The sequence below is a fragment of the Patella vulgata genome, chromosome 3 (assembly GCF_932274485.2).
Source record: "Patella vulgata chromosome 3, xgPatVulg1.2, whole genome shotgun sequence".
In the NCBI taxonomy this organism is placed as follows: domain Eukaryota; kingdom Metazoa; phylum Mollusca; class Gastropoda; family Patellidae; genus Patella; species Patella vulgata.
Genome location: NC_065881.2, coordinates 57,715,255 through 57,740,931, shown reverse-complemented (window position 1 = coordinate 57,740,931; position 25,677 = coordinate 57,715,255). Strand labels below are relative to the sequence as shown.

Genomic DNA, 25,677 nt, shown 5'->3' with positions numbered 1-25,677 from the left:
GACTAAAACTGACGGATATAATGTCCGCCTCTTGCACGCAAATAGTGTAAAGATATGGTATATCAAGGTTGTGGACCCTCTAGAGTACACAGTTTTTATCCGATTTTGATGAAACTTTAAATATTTGTTTTTATCATAAAGATCTTGGTTCCTTTTGATAATCACACATATTCGAACGTAACTTGCTAGATTATGGCCACTGATATGTCGAAAAATCACATTTTTAGCTTGTGGTTTCTCTAGAGGTCACAATTTTTTTTCCGATTTTAAAAAACGTTTAGATATATCACCATTCCACCATAATGAAGGTTAAATTCGAATTGCAGGAAAATCAAAATGAAACTGCCTGACAAAATGGCTGTTCTTTGTACACAAATTGTGTATAAGTATGTAATACAAAGTTTATGGACCCTCTAGAGGTCACAATTTTGATTCGATTTTGATGAAACTTGAAACATATCTCAGTCCCTTTTCATATTTGCACATTTCAGACCATAACTTTTTGGATTATTGTCCCAGATTGTACCAAAAAATCATTTATTTTTTTAGTTCTCTATCCATCTCTTGCAAAATGTTGGCGTATCCTGCCTGGCAGCTGCTGGTTAACTCTAGCGTAGCAATCTTTTATCAAGATACAGGAGTTGTGTAGATGTACTTCAAAAAATGCCTCATATTATTAATTAATGTAAAATAATCAGTTTATAAATGTAGGACTAACTTGAGTAATATTCCAAGTTTTGTTTTGGTTTTATTTCAATTCGATAAATACTAGACAGTACATAGATGGCGCCTATGTACAATTGGTTAATTTAACTGAAAACTGAAGTAGAACTCTGCAAGTCGCAAGAAATTATGAGAGATGGCATAAACAAAATTCACAAATGAATAATGTTGAAAGAAAAATTGATTTTGATTATTATATTTTGAATGGGGTTATGTTTTTAAATACAAGATATACAAACTATATACGTATATTTAGAAATGTTGACAAGTATTTGTATTGGAATACTGTAAGTAGTTTTAGACGATAACAAAAGTTTGAGTTTACGTACGACTATGAGTATGATAATTTGAATTGTTTATTTTTATCTTTATAAGTCGACTTGTACCCCGTAAAATAGGGTTTCATAATAAAGATTAAACGTAGTAAATTTCAACAGTGTTTATACGCCCACATTTTTCATGTGGACATATTATGCTTGTTGCGACTGTTCGTCCTTCAACAATTTGTTTGTGCACACTCTACAGGTCACAATTTTAATTTTTATCTGATTTTGACGAAACTTGAAATATAGGTCTGTCTCCCAAAGATCTTGGTTTCCTACGATATTGGCATGTATGGGATCATAACTTCATGGATTATGGCTTGTGGACATTCTATAGGTCACAATTTTTATCTGATTTTGATGAAACTTGATATGCATATTTATATATAAACTAAAGATCTTGGTTCCCTTCGATATTTGCACATATCGGATTGTAACTTCCTGAATTATGGCCCTTGATTGTAAGAAAAATTGCGTTTTTAGCTTGTGGTTCCTTTAGAGTCACAATTTTTATCCGATTTTAAACACTGTTTAAATATATCACTGTTCATAATGTAGGTAGAGTTCAAATTTCGTGAAAATCTGACTAAAACTACTGGACAAAATGGCCACCCCCATTACCCAATTTAAAGTAAAGATTTGGTACAGAAAGGCTATGAACCCTCTAGAGGTCACAATTTTCACTCTATTTTGATGAAAGTTCGAATTTCGTGAAAATTGGACCGAAACTGCCTTACTAGCTAGATGGTCGCTCCTTGTAAACAAATAGTGTAAAAATATGTAATCCCATGGCTGTGGAGCCTCTAAAACCAGTTAAAGTCACAACATTTATACCATTTTGATGAAACTTGAAATTTATGTTTATAACCTAAGGATCTTGGTTGCCTTAGATATTCACTCATATCAGACTGTAACTTCATGGATTATGGCCCAGGATTGTACAAAAAATCATGTTTTTTTAGCTTGTGGATTCTCTAGAAGTCACAATTTTTATCCGATTTTAAAAAACGTTTAAATATATCACCATTCCATTATATAATGAAGGTTGAATTCAAATTTCGGGAAAATCGAAACGTAACTGCTTGACAAAATGACTGCTCTTTGTACACAAATTGTGTAAAAGTATGTAATATGAAGGTTGTGGACCTTCTAGAGGTCACAATTTTTTTATCTTTATATCCCAAAGATCTCACTCCCTTTCGATATTTGCGCATTTCAGACCATATCAGTCTGGATTATGGCCCCTGATTGTATGAAAATGGCTTTTGTTTTTACTTGTTGTCTATCCATCTCTTGCAACATGTGGCTGTATCTTGTCTGGCAACTGCTGGTTTTGGTATAATATACATCAAGTATTTGTCCAGCTGAAAATCTGAAATGTCCGGCCGAAAATCAGTTAAACCGGTTATTTCAAGGCTTGAATAGGGGGGGGGGGGGGTAATTCATTGGAAATTAATATTAGCGTATTACTTTAAACCCTCCAGGTTGACATTGATTCAGTAACAAAATTATGTATTCAGCGATAGGATTCCATATAAAACATCATGATACAATCTTTATCTCGACATACGTGTCATTTTCAATAATTGGGGTTTAATTAATTGTGTAACTGTTCCATTAATTACTGAACTGAAAGCATTGCTGGAAGCAGTATATTCAAAATCATCATTACAGTGGCGTATTTCAACATATTTTAATTAATTAGTTATTTAATTAATTATTAATTAGCTAATTAACCAAAATCCCAAATCTGTGAGTGATCCAGTAGCGAAAAATAAATTCAATGGATTTGAGTCCATGTAAAATTTTCCAAATTTGATGTGAAGCATTAGGATCATGGAAGGACGAACTCAGTTGATACCAAGCGATCTTCTTGTCTGATCTCCCCCCACCAAAATATTGTGAATGCGATAGATACTACAGTTTTTAACACAAGGATTTTTTATTTGAAATAAGGAATGAAACATAGATGTCGTGGGAGTAAAAACCCAGTTGATAATCAGCATTCTGCCACCTTTTAGTCTAGAGTTACGACCCCTTTTTCCAACACCTTGTGAACGCGATAGAGGCTTAGATTTTTAACATATATTTTGGTGTGTGGCATTGGGGGTCATTATGATGAACCCAGTCGATAAGATTTTTTATTAAAAATTTGATGTGAAACATTGGGACAATGAGAGGATGAGCCATATCCGTTTTGCCTGTTGTTCGTCCATCTTGTGCGTCTAACATATTTATTTTAATATTTACATAATATAAATTGTACAAGTGAGTACAAGCTTATTAGTACTAGTATTGCTTTCAGAACATTAAATATGCTAGTTACTTAATCCACTCAAAAAATTTTGGACTGCAGGCCTCTAGAATCTGTACGAGCAGCCACTGCTATTCAGCGACATCTCCCTGTAAGCGGTCACAATAAATTCCCCCCGTAGAAATTATATTGTTTCATCTCTTTAATCAACGGCCACTCCTCTAACGTGACCAGCGGTCACTATTTTACTAATAAATTTAGCAAAATAGTGCTTATTCAATGGCCATTGTTGAATGATACCATCTTGTCGTACTTTGTAGCACCTCTGCTAATCCCATGATTAATAGTTAATTATCTATTCCCCCACCGATCAGGTAAAACGAACTGTGAAAATAACAATAAACCCAGGATTGCCTGTTAATTAATCTTTTGTTTTATTAAATGACAAACCCTGATCATTGTTTTCACACGTATTGAAACATTATTAGATACTGATTGAATAAACTAATAGTACCGTCAAAGCCGATTTTTTTTTTCGATCATTTAGTATCTATTTTCCATTGCCACTTTGTTGCTAAACAGAAGTTTTAGCGCCTCCTATATTACATACAGAGTTACACCCCTCTAAAAATCGGTGACAAATTCAGCGATGTTTTTTTGGACACGTGCTTTTTGATAAAATAAAATTAATTCATGGATTTTCTTCACAAAAATGGATAAATAATATCGAATACATCACAGTGGTAGACAGTAGTATCAATGTTGGTACAAAATGACACGCTTACAGAAGATATATCAGAGATTTGTGTCTAAGTTTCAGCAATAGCCAAATTTACTGATGCAAGTATTGATGTTTGTTCCCAATGCATCCAAGTGTAAAATTTACTTGATGTCCGCACTAACAAACACTCAGATTTTATTAAGTGGTCACTCCCGTTAGGCGGCCAGTTATGAAAATTCCCTTGAGTGGCTGCTTAATACAGAATCTACTGTATTTGTATATTTTTAGTGTTATCACTGTTTCAATTTAGTTAAAAATCCACTTGTTTCATTTACCTATCAAATGCAACTTACTGCCATTTCGCTTTATAGTATTATTTTGAAGGGAGATACGATCATCGTCATCCAAAATAGGAACTTTTTCACTTCATATATATAGGATCTGTCATATATACTAAATTTATGAACATCACTTACCATTTCATTGTGGCCATGGTTTATTAAATATCTATTTTCTATCAATTTAGTTCAACTTTTCAAAGGGATTGCCATTCAAATGTAGTCAACTGTGTGTATGAGTTAGTTGTATTTTACATCCGCTTCCACCGAGGTGGTATTGCAGTCAGCTAATCCCATAAGGGTTTAAGTATCATAGGGCCACATTTCAACCTGGCTCTACTGGAGCATGTCATTGTCATGTTGAAATTTTACATCTGTAGATATATGTCAGTGTTCAGATATACAGTACAGACAAAAATTACTAAACAAGCCAACTTGGGTTATTCTTTCAAAATTAAACTTTAATCATATACATGTAGAGCTTGCCCCATCACTAATCAAAAAACACATCAGAATAACCCTGATCAACATTATAACATTCACCTAAATGAAATGAAATGAAATGGGGTTTAACGTCCTACTGTTCTGCTCCTAAACTGGGCTAATGAAGACGGGCATACGCCATACAGTGTGCAATGAGGGAAATTTTGCCTAAATCAACTAGGTTTCCCTCTTTGAACTAAAAATCTTCTTAACAGCCAAAGTTATGTTATATGATAATTATTGATATGATTGTTGCACATTTAAAAAAAAAATATAGTGACATTCTGACAATATTTCATTACAACATGCACAACATATAGCTGCTTTAAGCAGGCGTTATGATGGCTGACAATCTATCAATGTGTAATTGGGGTATTTTTTGTTGATGAAGTAAATTTCATTGTTTGTTCAGGAAATATGGACACCTTTTCCCGATCGAATTGATAACTGTCTGTTTTCAAATCTTGTGTTAGAAAATAGGATATATTTTGAATGATTTTTTTATTGATGAAACAATACATAAATTTATCTTATAAATATGAATTTACTACAAGAAAAGGTACTGTCGGACAAGAGCTATTTTAACAGGGTTGAACAAAACACTGAATACATTTTGATCTCTTAAATTACTGTTATTATGCTATAACTGTCTTTATTATCACCCAATCACATTGTATAATATTATATTTTGTTTAGGAGAGAAGATGGATCACATATTTCCAGATTAATTATATGCATTAAAATCACATTGAAATGATCCTGTTTGTTTATGATATATCTTTTTGCAACTGGGTCATTCCATGTCAAGTGGACCAAATTTCGTAAAGTTATAGTATATGGTCTTAAGATAACAAATCCAAAATTATACTTCTCTAGGTCAAAAACTTGGTGAGATATGGCAATTTGAAATTAGGGTACTAAAACGGATCATAAATTCAGTAATTTTTGTTCAGGTTTACAAGTGCTTTAAACTCACATTTCTAATAGGTGTAGAACTCTCTAACTTTGTAATCTAATACAACTTTTGGTGTAGATTACGAATTTAGCATCACACACAATGTGTGATTCACACAGTTCGTGCCACCAGGTAGCAAAATGTGGAACAAATGAACTATTCACATTTTTTCCCAGGATGTCCACAGCCTCTGGAAATGTCACTATTGGATACACAACTTCCAAAATTTGCATAGTTAATGTCAGTTTGTCTTATCAATTTACAAAATGGAATATATACTTTTCCAAATATTCAGTCTCGAAATTCAATGCACTCTGAAAACGCACAAAATATACCCATTTTCACCTTCAATTTTGGCCATGTGGGACAGAGGTTAAAATTCTGAAAAAAGTTGATAATGAAACTTCATTTATCCTACTATAACATGTGTATTTGAATTTGATGACTTGTATCTTTAATTGGCACTTGAAATACAATAGTGACTTTGCCAGAGGCTGTGGAAATCCTGCAAAATAAAAGTGAATAGTTCATTTGTTCCACATTTTGCTACCTGATGGTGCAAAAAGTATGCATTGGACATTGCTGAATGTGATGCTAAATTCGTAATCTGCACCAAAAATTGTCTTAGATTACAAAATTAGAAACCCGAAAAAAATAACTTAATTTATGATCTGTTTCAGCACACTAATTTCAAATTGTCATATCTCGGCGAGTTTTTGACCTAGAGAGGTAAAAATTTGGATTTGTTAGTTTAAGGCCACATACTACATCATATATATTTTTTATAATTTTTTTGGATGGGGTCGTGTTCCCACCATTGGTCCAGTTGATATGGAATGACCCAACTATAAATATTTGATTTTACAAATATTGTGAGACAGATAATCCAGAACAGGCATTAAGCAGAATTAATATATTTAGTGAACTGGTACAGTGCTGGATATAGAGTGCATGGAAAAACCTCAAAACAAACAGGTATTTTAATGTAACAATTAAGCATGTAACAATAATAAATGTTGAGATCACAAATTGATATACTTATTCAATATGAACAAATGAAACAATATCGATATTTTAGGGGAAAGTTACACAAGAGACACTTCTAATTCATGTGAATTTCCTCTATTTATTGTTTGAGACCGATATAATGTACTCCTATACTGAAGTCTTTGACGGAATTTTCTCAATCCAAAGATATGTAAAAACACCAACCTAAATTTCTTGCCAAACAGGCAATAGAGTATGAAATTCACAGCTGAATTAATTTCAATCATAAATGTACTAATTGTGTAGAATTTTGCATAAGTAAAGGATTCATATCGTCGATTAAGTGGATCCACAGCCACCACGATATTGTCAATGATACTTGGAAATTGACAAACAAGAAACACAAATATAACTGATATAAGCATCACTGTTAAATTGTTCTCATTAGTACGCGAAGTTGAAGATATCTGTTGAAGAGTTTGTCTTGACCGTTTCACAGCCTTCATTAGCGCTACATTTAACACCAGTAAAATCAAAAAGGGTATCAAAAACATAAAAAATAGTTGGAAATAGATCAGGTACACATGTCTAAAAATAGGATGCTGGCCAAAGTCAGTTTCATTTCGAACAACTCGTGTTATATTGTTATCAGGATTAAATTTTAGGTGAACTGTATATTGAAAATAACGAGGAATGTTATAAAGCAAAACCCACAGCAGTATTATTGCCATGGTTTTTCTGGCTCTAGATTTAGTGCAGGTATTTGCAGCATGCAATGGACGACAAACAGCAATATATCTTTCCACAGTGAAAGCAACAGTAGTGTAGATTGAACCCATTTGAGCAGCTAGGGAAAGGGGATATCCAATTGGCACAGCATACATATATGTATGAAAATATGATTCCATTTCAGTTACACGACTAGATAGAAATGGAAGGTTGAAGAATACCACCATAGCTATAAGAATGATATTATCATAAACTGCCAACGTTATTAGATAATAAGATGTTGAGGAACGCATCTTATGGTGACTCAAAACAACAATGGACAATACATTTGCCACTAATCCAAACACGGCTAATAAATTTCCAGCTAATCCATGAACATGAAATTTGAATTCTATGAGATTAAGATATTCTTGTTCTCTACTGGCAGCATTTAGGCTGATGTGGTCACTTATATTTGTACTATTCATCATGTATTTGGTGAGATCCCTGCTTTCATAAACTCATGGTTACTGCTATCCTCTGAAAAAATATATAAAAAAAAATTAAATAAAGAATCAATTATAAGGAAATTATACTAAAAGTATTGTCAATATGTTAATATGTTCAAAAGTCAGAGATATCACCTGTGTATATTAATAAAACATGTTTACTTTATCCATATTACATTGTTCTTTTTCCAATAATCTAGTGAAAAAAGAAATAATACAGTCTAATTAAAATAGACCATACTTGCCTCTTTCTTTTTACATTTTAATGTTGTTTATATATAAACTACAGTAATGTCTACCAACATGTGTAAGAAATTACTAGAACAAAGCCAATAATAAAAGTTATTGCATAGTTAAAAATTAATATTTCATTAATAAATATTTATTATGCTGAGTTTTTATGTACACCATACTGACAAAGTGGTATATAGACACATGAATTGACAATACCGTACCATAAATAAAAACATAAAATATTAATTTTACTTGCAAAGTTTATGCACACGCTGAAAAATAACCCACATTCAAAATTAAGGAAGACCAGGCTGGTAAATACACTGCTGTATATAGCAGAGTTGCAGACCAATTCATTGAATTTCAGTTTTACAGAATTTATAACATCTATACGAATGTGGATTAATATATATTCACAGAAATTGCAGTATCAGCTTCCAATTAAACATACATTGTGCAAGAGCTAAATCTGCCTATTGCAGGTCTTTCTTTAGGCCTGAAATGTTTTTGTCCCCTGCCTTTTGAAGAAAGCAGGGGACTATTAATATGGGTTCATCCGTCTGTCTGTCTGTCCATCTGTCCATCACAGTTTTTGGGACACAATAACTCTCCTTCTAATTGAGCTAGAATGTTCAAACTGGGCGTGGATGTTTATTAGTTAGGGTAAGCAGAGATAAGCAATTTGATTGGTTGATGCTTTGGGACACGATGAAGTGAGAGTGATGAAACTTGGTGTATAGTTTCATTACATCAATACCTTGACTAAGTTCGATAATGAGCATTTTCTGCTCGGGGTAAGCAGAGTGATAAGCAATTTGATTGGCAGAGACTTTGGAACACAATAACTCTCCTTCTGATTGAGGTAGAATGTTCAAACTTGGTGTAGGCGTTCATTAGGTGATTGCCTTGATCTAGTTTGATGATAAACATTGTCTGCTTACAGTAAGCAGAGATAAGCAATCTGATTTGTTGATGCTTTGTCGCACGATAACTTTGGTTATAATTAAGTGAGAACGATAAAACTCTGAGTATAGATTCATTACATCATTACCTTGACTAAGTTCGATGATGAGAATTTTCTTCTTAGGCTAAGGAGCGATAAGCAATTTGATTGGTCAAGACTTTGGAACATATCAACTCTGCTTTTAATTGAGGTAGAATTTTTAAACTTGATCTAGTTTGATGATAAACATTGTCTGCTTACAGTAAGCAGAGATAAGCAATCTGATTTGTTGATGCTTTGTGGCACGATAACTTTGGTTATAATTAAGTGAGAACGATAAAACTCTGAGTATAGATTCATTACATCATTACCTTGACTAAGTTCGATGATGAGAATTTTCTTCTTAGGCTAAGGAGCGATAAGCAATTTGATTGGTCAAGACTTTGGAACATAACAACTCTGCTTTTAATTGAGGTAGAATTTTTAAACTTGATGTAGTTGTTTATTATATTAGGTGAATGTCTTGACTGAGTTCAATGATTAATATTTTGAGCTGAAACTATGCAGAGCTAAGCAAATTCATTGGTTGATGCTTTAAGACAAGATAACTTTGATTCTATTTGATAGAGAGTGATGAAACTTAGTGTATAGTTGATAATCTGTTTGATTGCTTGATACTTTTGAAACAAATAAATTTGCGATAAATTAATATGTGTCATCTATTTATTTTGAGATTTTGGTGGGGGACATCAGCCTCACTGTTGGCTTGTCTAAATTATTAATTGGGACATTACTTAACTGATCCAGGCCATAATCAAGTCTCGATGGCATCAGATTTCTCCGATATTAAATAGATTAGAACAGTTCAGTCATATTTTGATTTAATTTAAAAATGGAGGAGTTAGACAACAAAACATAATCCTACATCAGCTAAATCATCCGAGTGGTTGACAAGGGTTGTTGCATATTTTTTCTTTTGTAGGTAATTGGGGGCAGTTAAAAGACAATTTCATGCAGATCAGATTATAAAGTGAAACAAGGACCATAACAGAAGTAATTTACAGAAATTGTTGAAAGTCAACAGGCTTTTTCGTTTACTAATATAGATAATGTATATCAATTTCATACAGATTGGATGAAAAGTTTGGTCGTTCAAACAATCACAAGGCTCAACAAAGTAAAACAAGGGTGATAAATCTAGAAGTTATTGACGGAAATTGCTAAAAATTCAATCGGCTTCTTCGTTTCACTAATTTAAATGATGCATAAATTTCAACTCACTATTATAAACAACATATTATATGAATTTCAATTATAATCAGATCTATGATAAATGTAGTATATGTACGTTGTTGATAAATTGTGGACAATGGACAAGCATATTGATGGGGGCGACAGCAATATATGACACATTTCCACCTTCATCCTAATCTTGCGTAGTGAGTTAGATAAAACGAAAAAAAAAAATGCGCAAAGTAGTATGATTTGGAACTATTTCACATCAGGGACAGTGATCAAAGGAGGACCATTGTTTATTTCATAGTTTATAAATTTTAAATAAAAATTCAAAAGCCTAAATAGGTATTATTGTTCGAGTTTGTGATCTCTTATTTCTGGTGTAAGTCTACGGTATGATGATGTACGATATCAGCATGCATTGAAATGGGATCGAAGAGAGTCATCCACAACGTGCTGCTGCATTTTCTAATTATATCTTTTTGATCATAATGCAGTGGGATTATTCCATATTCCAGTAACATGTTTTATCGGGTGGACTGTTGTACGTTTATGTCTGTTTGCACATGCACAGAAATAGTATTCTTAAAAAAAAATTGTATAGTGAGACCCGAACTCTCAAACAAAGTGTGAATAAGGATTAAAAACAATGACTAGAGCGGTAAGGATTTTGCACTGTTTATTATTTCCTTTTACGGCCTCTACGAGAGTCTTGTATTATTACTAAATAGTCATGCTCACAGCACAGCAACTAAAATAATCATACCCAGTGTCAATCAGATTAATGATTAAATTGTTCACAACTCGAATGATATTGTAGAGTTATTTACTGAGTCCTTTTAAAAAGATATCGGAAAAATGGCTGAATATCGGCCAATACCGATTTCTTCCAATATGCTTGCGAAACTGATCAGTGACAGTAGAAATACTTACTGAGTCAATATTTCAATCTTAAATTTGTCCATTTTTACTTTGGAAATTTGTGAATGCTGTACTGCTTAAACCTTAGTTGTGTTTTTGGTTTTTTTTAAAGCAAGACTTTCTTTACAGAGATAGTATGGTTGAATTTGCTTCTGGCAAGTTCTGGTGAATGTATTGACAGGCCTGTTATAATTCCCATTAAAATGAAAATTATAGCCATTCTTTATGTCTCTGGTTCTTTCTATTATTTCCTTCAAACCTTTTGTCAAAGTTTTCCTGTTGTTATCAGGTTTTTTTATTATCCACTAATAACTATATTGTATGGATAGAGAAAACAAACATTATTATCTTGTTAGAATATTTTGCCAAGTGCTGTAAACGTGTTTGTGCTATTAAAGAAGATTTAAACAATATTAGGGTCTGTATGTTATTTGATAAGATTAAACAGTTGTATGTTTATCTAAAATTTTAAATGATTTATGTATAGATTTTGAGCTCTATTTGATGATTAAAGGTTTTATCTCTTAAAATCTTAGTTACCCAGTCTTGGATTCCTTTCCCTTTGAAACATCAACATAAACCTTGCTGGACTAAACCTCATTTTCTTTGCCTAATCATTGTTGGTTAACAAATGCTTTAACAACCAATCGGTAACAATATTAACGAGAACCTCAACATGCTTTTTATATGCCAACATCGAAATGTGGTCATATATTGTCGTCTTTCGTCTGCCGTCCACAATTTGTGGACGCTCTAGATGCTAAAGTTAATATCTGAATGACTTTAAATTTATACACAGTGTTTAAGGTCATGAGACGAAGACGCCTATTGATTTTCAACTATTTCCGGTAATTACTGCTAGATATGGCCCTTGATCACTTTTAAAAATCTTGTGGATGCTTTAGAGGCGAAAGTTAACCGGTAATTACTACTAGATATGGCCCTTGATCACTTTGAAAAATCTTGTGGATGCTTTAGAGGTGAAAGTTAATATCCTATTGACTGTAAATTTATACACAGTGTTTAAGGTCATGAACCGAAGAAGCCTATTGATTTTCACAAATTTCCGATTTTAACTACCAGAGTTATGGCCCTTGATCACTTTGAAATATCTGTGTTGTAAATGTTTTCATTTCTAACAACAACAAAAATTTGCGACAATCTTTGTTGATACCCCGGACAACTTAGCGGCTGTGGGCATATGTTTTGTTGCCTGGCAACCTATCTTATATAAAAAGAAGTATGAACCTTTTGATTTTGTTAACCTGATTCCCACTTTTCCGGGGTAGAGCCTGTTAGACTAGCATTGAAAATGTTACTGGGGTGCACGTAAAAGAACCCTTGACAATTGAAATTCGATGAAAAGTATGTGGAAATGCTACTTGCTGGTCAATCTTCTCATTCCCTGCATTGCAAGCATGACCGTACAACAAATTAACTTTGTTGAGTGTTGGAAATGCTACTTGCTGGTCAATCTTCTCATTCCTAGCATTGCAAGCATGACCGTACAACAAATTAACTTTGTTGAGTGTTGAGAAGCTGTTAAATCCTTTATATTGACACAAGTCAAGATTGTGTTGCAGGAAAAAATTTAACTAATGAAGACTTAATGTCTGCTTTTATTCTTATGACACACTATCATGAAATCTTCAAGGTAATCAATCATCATTCACTGATTTCTTCAAATAATATTTCTAAGATTTGCCATCTATTCTTTAGTGAGTCTATTCTCGGCAAACACAAAAATGATTAAATTTAAGGGACAAATATACTTTGCATTGATAAAATGACTTTGGGCAAGTGTGGCAAAGTACTGGGATATGATTATTATTAGTCCCCTCCCCTACTGGTAAAATGGTGTGACCTGTAGGTTTCCACTCTTTAAAACAGTTTTTTGGCCATTTTTCTCCTATGCTTAAAGATCTTAAGTTAGAATTGATTCGTAGTGGAGTGTTGAGAAGCTGTTAAATCCTTTATATTGACACAAGTCAAGATTGTGTTGCAGGAAAAAATTTAACTAATGAAGACTTAATGTCTGCTTTTATTCTTATGACACACTATCATGAAATCTTCAAGGTAATCAATCATCATTCACTGATTTCTTCAAATAATATTTCTAAGATTTGCCATCTATTCTTTAGTGAGTCTATTCTCGGCAAACACAAAAATGATTAAATTTAAGGGACAAATATACTTTGCATTGATAAAATGACTTTGGGCAAGTGTGGCAAAGTACTGGGATATGATTATTATTAGTCCCCTCCCCTACTGGTAAAATGGTGTGACCTGTAGGTTTCCACTCTTTAAAACAGTTTTTTGGCCATTTTTCTCCTATGCTTAAAGATCTTAAGTTAGAATTGATTCGTAGTGGTTGGATAAAAAAAATGGAGCGCCAGTAGACTCTAGCTAAGATGAGGCCCCCAGTCAAAAAAAATTCCAAGCCAGGTGCAGCTAGGAAAACAATAAACCAATTAACCCTTCAATGCTAGACGTAAATCCACTGCCTGTGCTAGCCCCTTTTTTAAGGAAAAAAGTGGGTTTGGAACTAAATGCCAAAAATAGAATTTTGGAAATTTGCATAATCATCTAGTCACGTGATGTCATGGTGGCCATTTTGGATTTCTCATTTTTCACTAAAGCTAACACGAAAACGTATTTTTCTCCATGAAATACTTCAGGGATATTGCTTTTTTCTCTTGATTTTGATAATAAAATGGACAAAAATGTCAATAGCAGCTATGAGCAATGCCACCACGGACACACAACATCACGTCTCCCGCTGCCTTGACCATGAGCGGATTGAAATATCTTGGGGTTTTTTCATTTTCACTTTCATCCTCAAGTCCCATATCAGGAATTGCCTAAGTTTTTTACGATCCAGCAGGCCAGCATTATTATCAACACCGAGATTGCATCGTCTATGTTGTCACTATCCAATCTGCCATTTTACAGATTGCCGCTTTGAAACATGTGGAAATATGTTCTAGTGTATAGAAAATACAATAGATGGCATTTGCAGCTACGGTGCTAATTCTAGCGAGGGCCATACTGAGTACCCGGTAATACCGGGTACGCGCATTTTAACGACATTTTATAATATCCAGTACTACCGGGTAGACGCAACGAAAGGGTTAACTTGACAACAAATTTATTAAACTCTCTTTAATCATGCGCTTTTTAATTGTATAATGTTAAAGATTTTAACTATCTGATTCAAATACCGATCTATATTTCATTTCGTTTTTTTTATACTTTCGATGGCCTACACTATATGAAGATCTGACCGTTGGAGCGATAGGTCGCGTCAGAGGTCATACGAGCAGCTTTTGACCCTATGGCATCAGACATTTGATTTTAACCAATCAGCATTGATGTTAATAGTGGATTACCCACAGTTCCGTGCAAAACACGCCTAAAGCTCACCGTAACAGACCGTTTCATTAGCTAATAGCTCACATCATTCAGAACACGTCATGATAACAACTCTTCCAGATCCTGGGGGGTTGGATGGCTGAATGGTTAGCATGCGCGCGCTGTATCATAAAGCCTGTCATTGAGTCGACTGGCGTGGTTTCGCATCCCCGGTTGTACGTGGCAAGGAGTAGGGTCGCCTGTCCAACCTCGTGGGTTTTCTCCGGGGCCTCCGGTTTCCTCCCACTGCTAAAAGACCCCTAAGCGCAAGCGAATTATATAAATAAAATTAAACCATATGTTAGTCCCGAAATGACCTAGTTTGTTTCGAGTGGACGTTAAACCCCACTTCTCTCTCTCTCTCTTCCAGATCCTAGTGTGGTAAAGACAAGTAAAACAAAATTTTAACTATAAAAACAAAACAAAATAGGATCTGTGTTTTAATCAGATTGAGATTTTAATGCATATATTGTCAAATCTTGCATCGCTCCAATGATTACAAGGCTAATTTCTGTGAATTTATTGTAGGTACAGTATCATGAGAGCAATACAATTCATGATATTTATAACTTTTTTAGCTAATAAAATGTTAGATTTGAAATGAAATGGACCCTTTAGGAATAAATAATGTCAATAGTGATTTGACATTATGTAAATAATGTTTTCTTATCCTGTTAGGTATGTTTAATAAATGGGAGTTTTGTGGATTCTTCATTTTAAAAAAGGCTAGAAATGCAACTTAATATGAGTATAATTTCTTGCAACATGCACTGAAATTAGTTCCCAATTCGTAATATATCTTACAGTATATCTATGTCATTCTCAAAGGTTGTTGATGTTAAGAAATTAAAGGGCAATCATTCCAGACCAGAATTGTCAAATTACCGTTGTAATAAAATCAAGAAAATTCATTAAAAGCAGTTTATAATTTTAACACTTTGTTTTTCAGTTCTGAAGACATGGAATGTAGAATATCACTAGAAGATAGATCACTAACTGTTAAAGCTCAAAAAACAATACCAGTTAAATCTGTCAACCTTGATCATAAACTACGACAAGATACAGCAACTACATACACAGTGAGTCACTGATTAAATATTTTATTCACAATAAATCAAGACATTATAGAAATGTGCATTATTTAAAACTCAACAATGCAGTGAAAATTATTGGTATATGAGATTGTTTTCTTATTATAAAATTGACTAACATAGATTTTTGTAACCAATAGTATACAATTTTTCCTAGATGATAATAACCTATCATCTCTTTTCTGTCCTAGTTAATACTTCATTATACTTGCAATCATTATACTTAAAGTTGCAATTGCAAATTTTCAAGTTATATTTTCAAAATGTATGAAAATAAAGCCATAAAATAGAAATAAAGCCTTAAAATAGATGGTATCCATAAACAGTCCTACCTTGTTAAAGAATAATCCTATTAATCCTATAATTCGCTATTGCCAGCTGAGAAATTGGCAGAAATATCTTTTTTAACTTCAAATTCCAACGTTGGAAAATGGCTGCCCCATGTTGTCAATAGCAAAACAGGGGAGGTAATTGTGTTGTTATTTCCTGTGTCATAGATTTTTAAGGGTGGGAAATAATGCCCATGATCATATAATAGTGATTTGATAACCTATTGAGCAAAAGACATAGAAATAATTATGTTTTGACTTTCTTAGAAAATTTGAAATTCTCGCTTTAAAGAACAATATTGGTGCCAGTCATTATCATCATATGTGATAGAACTGGTTAAAACACGTTCCAAATATTATTTTATCACAGAGATCATTGCTACGATAGATGAGTAATCAATGTTTCAACAATAGGAAGTGACGAACGCAAAAGGAAAACACGAGTTATCCCTTTATATAACTGAATGAAGTGACGGGTGATAACAGATATATGGGCGAATTTCTGCTCTGATAATGACTGGCACCAATATTGTCCTTTAAGATCTTTATATCATTTCTTCATAGATAAGTTAATTACTTTTTGAGGTCCTTATTAGCTTATAATTATAATGTCATTTACTATAGGGCAACTTAATAAAAGGTCAATAAAAGGTCTGGAATATCACCTTAAGATATATTTCCTCGACCGTCCCAATCATAAAATAATCAAAATCAAGAAAATATGAGTGGGTTTTTTTGGTTTTTTTTTAAAAAGACACTATCTATATATCACATAGTTGATTTGTGGGATAATTTATTTGTTCAATTTATTGTGGGGATTTGGTTGGGAATATCACCTTCTGATATTGGCCTTCAACAGTCACTGTTATAAATAAAAAAAATCAAGAAAAGATGTTAGTGTTAAATAATAGCCACTCTTACTACTATATATTACATAGTGTATTTGCGAGATGTCAACGTCTAAAGTAATTATTTTTTTTAATTTATTGTGAGCTTATTTGATTTTTTGTAGTCATTACAAATAATATACCACTACTATAAAAAAAGAAACCAACAAATTTAGGGCATCAAACTACTCAAACAAATGACGATAACTTATAAGTATTTTCTAGGGAACATGTCTTTGAGATATAATTTGGAAATCCTTAGAAATAACTGATGTGTTTATCTGACCATGTTTATTTGCCCATTAACCCTAAAACAATTCAAAGTTTAAAATTTGAATGCAGATATTTGCATTTCTTGATTTGTAAAGAAGTATTTCTTTACAACAATTTTAAACTGAAATTCCATACCCCCATTGCACAACTTACACAGTCAGGAATCATATTTGAGGTTGTCAGAATTGTCAAGGTAATTCAATAAATGTAGTTTTAATGTATATAACTGGGTCTATTGTGTACAGTATCGCAATCTTTTGTTGATAGTTGCGTGTGTATGTTGAATAAGTATCTGAAACAAGAAGATGTGTTTTCTGTTCAGAAGATTATAAACCCCATTGACTTCCCTACACAAATAACATGATTTCAGAAACGATTCGCTGATCTGCTGGTGAGTAATTGAATGTGCCAACAACGGCTTTTAATTTTCTGCACCTGATAGCTTGTCAGAATGGAAAAAAGGGTCTTACATGTACATAAAAAAAAAATATAAAAGAAAATGTTTAATGCTATTTTACTCTTATTATACTTTGTTAAAACTGATTTAATTTTTTTTCAGAACTATAATGAATTGAATTTGTGTCAGATACACTTAATTTACTTCTTTAGTGCTATACAATTTGAGGCCAGTCATATTGGAAATAGTTATATGTGCCATAAAATGTAATTGAAAAATAATTGAAATGTAATTGACCATTACATGATTTTTGGAATGTAATTAATTACATTTCCATTGCTCATTACTTTTGAAATCTTCCATTACTCATTACATGCCCATTACTTAAAAAATGTAATGATTACATTCCATTACCATTACGTCATTACCCCAGCCCTGGTTTCTACTGTATTATTTCAAAACTGTATGAAAAAAAATAATAGCATGTCCATTTATAAAGCACTAAATCAAAAACAAAACTGCTCATAATGCATGAAACACTAGACTAGAATGTTTTAATATAATTGAATATGAAAGTTTTCATGTCAAATTTAAATTGTTGAGTGTTGGACTTCAGTGGAAGTTTGAAGGCTATAGCTTATTCTACTTTACAGTTTTCTGTGTTCTTAATGTGAACTTGTTTTAGTTCATCCATGATTTTGCATTTCATTTTATGTTGTATTTCTGCCTGATTTTGTGTAGAGGAAGCTATGTTTACTGGAGTCGGATTTGCGAAGTAGCATGAGCTGTTTTGTGTGTGGCTCTTTGCACAGTAATGGGGCATATTACTCTCAACATGAAGATTAAAAGAAATGTAATAATATGCCATTTATCTATTTTGTTTCATACCAGGGGGCCATTTTATGAATTTAAAATTCATATATTGGGATAGCTTAACTGGTTTGCCCCTTCATATGAGTGTTTACGTAACAGCACCCAGAGATAGCAAAAAAGAACCACAGATATTGCATGATAAATAATGACCGTTTAAGGTTTAGAAATGAGTCCTAAATACAGAATAGATCAGTGTAAGACATAATTTTCAAATATGGCTACAATTGACCTCCTCTATGAAACTATAAAATTCTACAGCCTGTACAGAATAATGCACACTATAGAAGCCACCAAATCTCATGATTAATTGTTATTCATTCTCTATTTGAACACCCACTTATTGTCCATGTGTCATAAGAATTTTCTAGAACAAAGCCGTTTTACCTCTATTACAATAACACACGGTGTAGACCAGATTATTTTGATCTTCGAAAAAAAGGGCAATCAGATATGAAGTACTGCTATCTAACCAACTGTAGTATTGAAAAAAGAACAGCATAGAAATTATGTAAATCCTAAGCAACGTGTTGGGAGAAAAATGCATTAGAATTTTTTACGGTGGTAGAGATTAGTAAACTTGCTTACCAAAAAATAAGAAAATTACGTATTCCACTGCGGTTTTATAGCAATATTGATAATTCACACAGCAATATTGATAATTCACGTAGCAAAAATGTAGTGGATATGTATGACGATATTCTACGGGGCACTATAGTTTTTTAGCGGTCTTTAGTTACCAATTATTAGGATGTACGTCGCAAGTCTGCAGTCCATAATGTGGCAAGAGATAGTCCAAAATATGCCATGAATGATTATATATTTATCTTCATTTCCAAGTTATTGTGTTACAACTCAAAATGATCAAGATCAGTGTGTTTTCTATAAAGCATGTGCTAATATGAGTGAGCTACTGGAATGATTTTACTACAACCAATTCAGCACTTTATTAGTCTTTAACCAGGTAAGAAACGTTGATAATAAAAGCTTTTCAAATAGCCAAGAGGGAATATATTTCACCAATAAATAATTATTATAAGCCCTACAAATATTTGATTTCTTAGTCCAATGTAATCATTTTCTGTGTACACCATGCTTACAAAGTGGTATAGACACCCGAATTCACGATACCTTACCATAAATAAAAACATGAAATATGAATTTAAATTGTAATGTTTTTGTGTGTTATCAAAAATGAAGGACTGTGAAAATTTTGAAGTGGAAGCCCTATCAAGCCAGATTTCAATAACATTATTATACAGCTATACAACAAGAATTACGTCCCCCAAAATGTAAAAAAAGACTTACAAAGAATATTTGATGTGATTAATTATTTCGGGAACTAGTGACCTAATTTTGCAAATGTCATCGAACATTGTAAGAGAAGTTAACTGAAAATTCTAGAAATTCACCGTTTCAAATTGACTAAAGGAATAAGTGTGATGCATTTATAGAAGGATTAAGATTTTGTTTACAGCAGAAGATACATGATAATGCAAACCATTGGCCTAGATGCAGGAAAAAGAGATGGGCACCATAGGCGTACGAGCCAGGGGGGCAGGGGGAGCAACTGCCCGCCTAACTTTCGTGCAAGCTGAATTTTCGGGCATACGGGTAAAGTGAAAAAAAAAAATTATTTCATCTACTTGGCAAAATAAAGTGCCTGAAATCTCGAGGAAGGCCGGCGCCGCTGTCTGTAAACCCGAACTTTTTTCGGGCATTTCGGGTTCTGCCCCCCTAACTGTCATCGAGCCCGTACGCCTATGATGGGCACAATCGAATATCAACATTATGGTGAATCATAACGGTATTCAAAATTCCAAAACTATTGACTATACTGAGGGTATACAAACCTTGATTATCGTTGATAATACTAATAATAGGCTGGATTGATTGAGTGATCAACCCAATTATATAGCAGTATACACCTGCCTTGATTGACTACTTAGTCTAATTTCCTTTTTATCTTCATCTTGAAAATAATTTGTGATTTTTCCTTTGTCGGACATTTTAATCCCCTTGATGTAGGTCAGTAGGATGTAAAAACTAATTGAAGATGTCACCTATCGTAATTAGTTGATCAAGACTGCAATCAACTTGTCAGCTAATCTTTAATCGTCATTCAGTTCACGATCTGAGCCATTTTGATAAGCTCGTAAATATAAAAGTTTAGTGATTATTCATAACACTTCAAGTAGCCTACTGATACCCAAATTGTTTTCTGTAATCACAGAATTAAAATTGTGATCTAGCAATGAAATCAAAGATTTTTAACTATATTACCATGTAATCCACGAAAAGACATTGCATACTAATATAACATGGTACAATTTTGACGCAAAAACTTCAGGCTTGTCACAGACTTGAATAACACACAACAAGACCTGATATGTGGAAGTCTGTCATGCCTTTTGACAAGTGATTAATCTATCAATGTAATTTTAAAATACCTTTTTATGAAGATTAACAGTGTTTAGACATCATGAACTATTCCCATAGTGTTTCTTTTATTTTTTTATCTTATAAATGAAGGCAGGTAATTACTGGGGGATACTATTGGCATGAACTTGATTGAAGCTGGTACGTGAATTAAACATGTATTTTGCTGTGATAATCATAAATATTATTCTGAATATGATATGCAACAAAGCATAAAACATATTGGTAGTTGAAGGGAATGGAAGCTTATTGACCTTATTTCCTGAAGCTGACCACAACTTCTTGTAGCCAAATTCTGGCCTCATTTTATCCCAATTAAAAATGTCCGATGTGCAGAATTTGAAACTTCAATCCTAATTGAGAGTGATACAAAAGATTATATTGATAGTATTATACAATCTAAAATGATCATATAACAGTTATAAATAATGTGGTAGAAGAAACACAGCATGATCAAGATTGACGTGACTTAAATCGTGACTCCGATTAAAATAAGTTGGTCAACTGAATGCAATAAAGTCAATCCTATTATTATAAACTATTGATTCATACTTGAACAATGTAATATTATAGAAAGGAATGTTCAACCTGTGAAAGGGGGTGGGGGGCAGGTAAGTGGCTGAATGGTTAATGCCTGTGCATTTGATCATAAGGTCTGTCATTAAATCAAGTGGTGTGGTAACGATTCCCCACTTGAATGTGACAAGAAGTAGGGTCGCCTGTCAAACCTCATGGGTTTTCTCCGGGTCCTTTGGTTTCCTCCCACTGCTAAAGACCCCTACACACTAGCATATTATTGAAATAAAATTGAACAATATGTAAGTCCCGAAATTTAAAATTCAATCCTTGTGACAGTTAGCCATTCGGCGCAATTTTAACCATTTATATGGAATACTATCACTGAATTTGTTTAACATCATATAGCACGCTTTTCGACAAGTGTTCACTTATCGTTTTCAAGCACAAATGATCGTTAGTAGTAGTAGTAGCTAGTGGCTTAAAACAGCTAAGCCTCTAACTCAATATTATCCATAATATTCAAAATTAAAAACTTAAATTAAAATAGGAATTCAATATTAGTCCATTTCAATCAATATGATTTTGTTATCTTACCGTGAAAATATGTGATCCGAATATCCAATTCTTTAAGACACAATGAACATTTTAAAATCAGTACACACAGTCAGGTAGTCAGGGATTCGGGTGCTATTTTTAATGGAACAAAGAAAAACATACCTAAAAGACAATGCCAAAGTAATTAGTAATGACTGATTCTCAAGCAGCATAATATTAAAAAAGACATGTAGAATGGATTAAGCAGGCCTAAATGACTGCCGTTCAATTTGGACTGTTCCAAACACAATTGATTAGAAATTACAATAAAAATTTTAATAATAAAATGTAAATCACTTTATACATTCATATTACATTAATATGTGCTTTCAGACCAATTATAAAGGGTTTAGTTAACCGAGTTACCCTAATTGGTCCTGGATTTTAGAAAAAGCATCTAGGCTAGCATATATTCACTTTTTAATTGAATGTCTGCACTATCAATCTCTTAGGCTAAATCTTCTTTCTGCTTTTTTCAGTGATAACAATCTGTCCATTCTAGGAGTGTGTTATTTAGGCATTTTAACATAGTGATCAAGATTACAAGGCAAAATTCACATTTTCTTTTCATTTCTTATAATATTATACATTTTGAAATAATGTTTCTGATATATTTTCACATTTAACATGAACTAATGTTTCGTATGTATATATATATATTACTATTTATTTTATGTTCAATAATATATCATGTATATATGAATTGTATGCAGCCTGAAATGGCATTGCTATACAATAAAAGCTAATCTTGTCTTATCTTATCTATATGCAAATCATAAAAAAGGGAGCATCTCCTAACCATAGTATTATTCTAGTGTGTGTCATGTTTGGCTTTGTCTTTACAAGATATTTCAGTGTTAGTACACCGAGGAAATGTTTCAGAACTATTCATGTGTGTGATAACAAAGTCTACTGTGTTCTTTTGTTGATAGTTATGAACGCCTGCACTAAACATAATAATACGTGACAAGAACAATGAAGTATAGAATGCCTCATAACATCTATATTTTATTCTAACAGAATAATGTATGTAAACTGATCAGAATTGATCCTACTAGTCCACAGAGAATAAATAAATAATAATTACAAAGTTTTGATCAAATCACATAGTCTATTTGTATATTTACAATCAGGAAGTAAACACAAAGTATACATTTAAAAAATAAAGTATGTTTTACAAACAATCAGGTTCTTTAAATAATCTAGTGTTATATGAGAATAATGTGTTGATACCTATACTGATCAGGACAATTTATTTTGTTTTTCTACCTGAAAAGTTCAGATTATTTATCTATAAAGTGCTGTTAATGTATAATGGTTGTTTACTCTGTAACATGACAAAACTATACGTGTAATAACATACATACATTTGTTTGTGAGATGCAGGAGTGTTGTATCAATCCTAGCTAAATTAAGTGTGGTTTAATGGTTAAGGGCGAGACACTAAGTAATATATTGATATTGCACGAGTAATATATTGATATTGCACAAGGACAACTTAAAATACAGAAACTATCCCACACATGCATTTCAATGAAATCGTCATCTTATATAAATAATGTTCGCTTGCAGGATGATGTCTCATTTGTATTTTAAATTATCTTAGTTTGCAAGAACCGTCTTCATTAGCCCAGGTTAGGAGCAGAACAGTAGGACGTTAAACCCCATTTCATTTCAGTTTGCAAGAAACAAAAAAAAATGGACTTGATATATTTGATTGAGTTAAAAAAAAGAATTAATAAAAGTTAAAAAAAAAGTTATTGTGGAAGTGCATTTGAAATAAAAAATAATAGAGCAAATAGTTAAGTGAAATGAAATAGGGTGACAAATTGGGGCTATTGAAACGGACATAGCAACATTTCTGCTAGATGCTGTTCCTTGCCAGGCACTACTCCTGCAGATTTGACAGGGGGAAACCAGTCTGGAAAATCCAGATGAACTTTAATTTATCAGCCAACAACGGGATGAACCTATGTACTCCCAGTTAATGAGTTTATTAGTGCCTTACTCACTGTGCCTCCCAGATGAAATGTTCAACATTTAAATCTAAGTTATTCAATATATTTGCAATTTTAAAATGTATTTGTAAATTGTAAAAAAAAATATTATTTTAGGTTTGATAATGTGGTGGCAGTGGTAAGATTGCAATATTCATCAAATTATGTTGTGTTTATAGGATGAAGCGAATTGAAGGATTACTTGTTCAATGACATTCAGACTCTCTTGTCAAAGTCAGTGTTGATTATATAATCAATGCTTGATAACGACTTGTGAAATCTTGTTGAAACGTCGCAGTGAAATAAACCACAGTAATTGTTATCCATAAATAGTGTGTTATTTGATTATATAATCAGGCATGTTTAAAAATTTAATCAGTTTTAAACAAAATTACCATATTGACCAATAAATGAAGTCAATGATTGTGTAGTTGTTATCCACACAAAATGATTGGTATTTACTCGGCAGTCTGTTAAGGATTTTCCTGGCTGAGACAGTGTAGAAAAAAAAGATATGTTTTATACTATTTATACCACAAATTATATTAATTGGTAATTTATTATAATAGTATGGGCACATCTAATGCAGTTGCCGTATCTGTAAGTCTGTGAGGTCTGTCCACGCTTTCTTGTCCGCTATCATTTCTGACAAATCTTTTTCAAACTTTAGGATAATGGTTCTTATGAGTAGGCGATGGCTGGGATTGAATTTGAGTACATTTTGGTTAGGAGTTAAATTATGGCCATTTAATTAGCGTAATTTTGTTTGTCCTTTCCCTTGAGACCACAATTTATGACAAGGCTTTTTCAAACCTTAGGATAATGATTCTTATCTGTAGGCGACAATTGTGATTGAATTTATGTGCAATCGTTATTTTTGTTCCAGAGTTACGACTATTTAATTAGCTTAACTTAGAGGCCACACTTATTCCTTTTGGATAAGCTTGAGGCAAAACTGCTGCGTGGGTATATTTCCACGCTTTGCGTGACTATATTTTTTCTTGTTTTCATTAGCCTGGTTGGTGCAGGACGTTAAACTCAATTTCATATCATTTCTGGATGTTTTCTACTTACTTAAAATCATGGTGCTGTAGAGCATGTGCAATTGAATTTATAAGAGATGATGTTATTATGTCAAGATCAGATAATTAATATACTGATACCCCCTTCTCCATCTAGAATTAAAAACACCTCCATGAACTAATCATACAATGTATCTAATATCCTGTTTGTCTACCAACTTACCAACCATACTGATCTCCACATATTGAATAGTCCAAAATTAATTAAACTGTTTAGTGAATGATGTTCTCACAGGAAAACTAATTATCTGGTCAAATCATTTCATACCTTGTGACCAAAAGTTCACTGATTGTTCGTAATAAATGTTTTTATCAAATTATCCTTTCATATTATCATATGAAGATTTTAGCTTGTCAAAAGCTTACAGTTTCTCCTTGAACACAAACATCAGCATCTCGCTCACAGTAGTGCAACGTATTCACTAACATTTGATTTACTGCACATACAGTTAT

General features: G+C 32.8%; 2 protein-coding genes across 4 annotated transcripts in view; one reads left to right on the top strand and one right to left on the bottom strand.

The window, feature by feature from the left end:
• LOC126816534 (leucine-rich repeat and coiled-coil domain-containing protein 1) overlaps window positions 1-25,677 on the top strand; it is a 298,988-nt gene that overhangs the window by 90,315 nt on the left and 182,996 nt on the right. For 2 of the 3 annotated variants that reach the window (XM_050543169.2, XM_050543168.2), the window contains exon 10: window positions 15,696-15,825. In XM_050543169.2, coding sequence (XP_050399126.1) covers window positions 15,696-15,825 — 130 coding nt within the window. Of the gene's footprint in view, window positions 1-10,160; window positions 10,421-15,695; window positions 15,826-25,677 lie in introns of those variants that run through there. The other variant, XM_050543172.2, reaches the window with a different exon arrangement.
• The window catches only part of LOC126816568 (FMRFamide receptor-like), a 31,722-nt gene continuing 12,551 nt past the window's right edge, over window positions 6,507-25,677 (bottom strand). The window contains exon 2 of the mRNA XM_050543241.1: window positions 6,507-8,032. Coding sequence (XP_050399198.1) covers window positions 6,883-7,983 — 1,101 coding nt within the window. The 5' untranslated portion in view covers window positions 7,984-8,032 and the 3' untranslated portion in view covers window positions 6,507-6,882. The remainder of the gene's footprint in view (window positions 8,033-25,677) is intronic.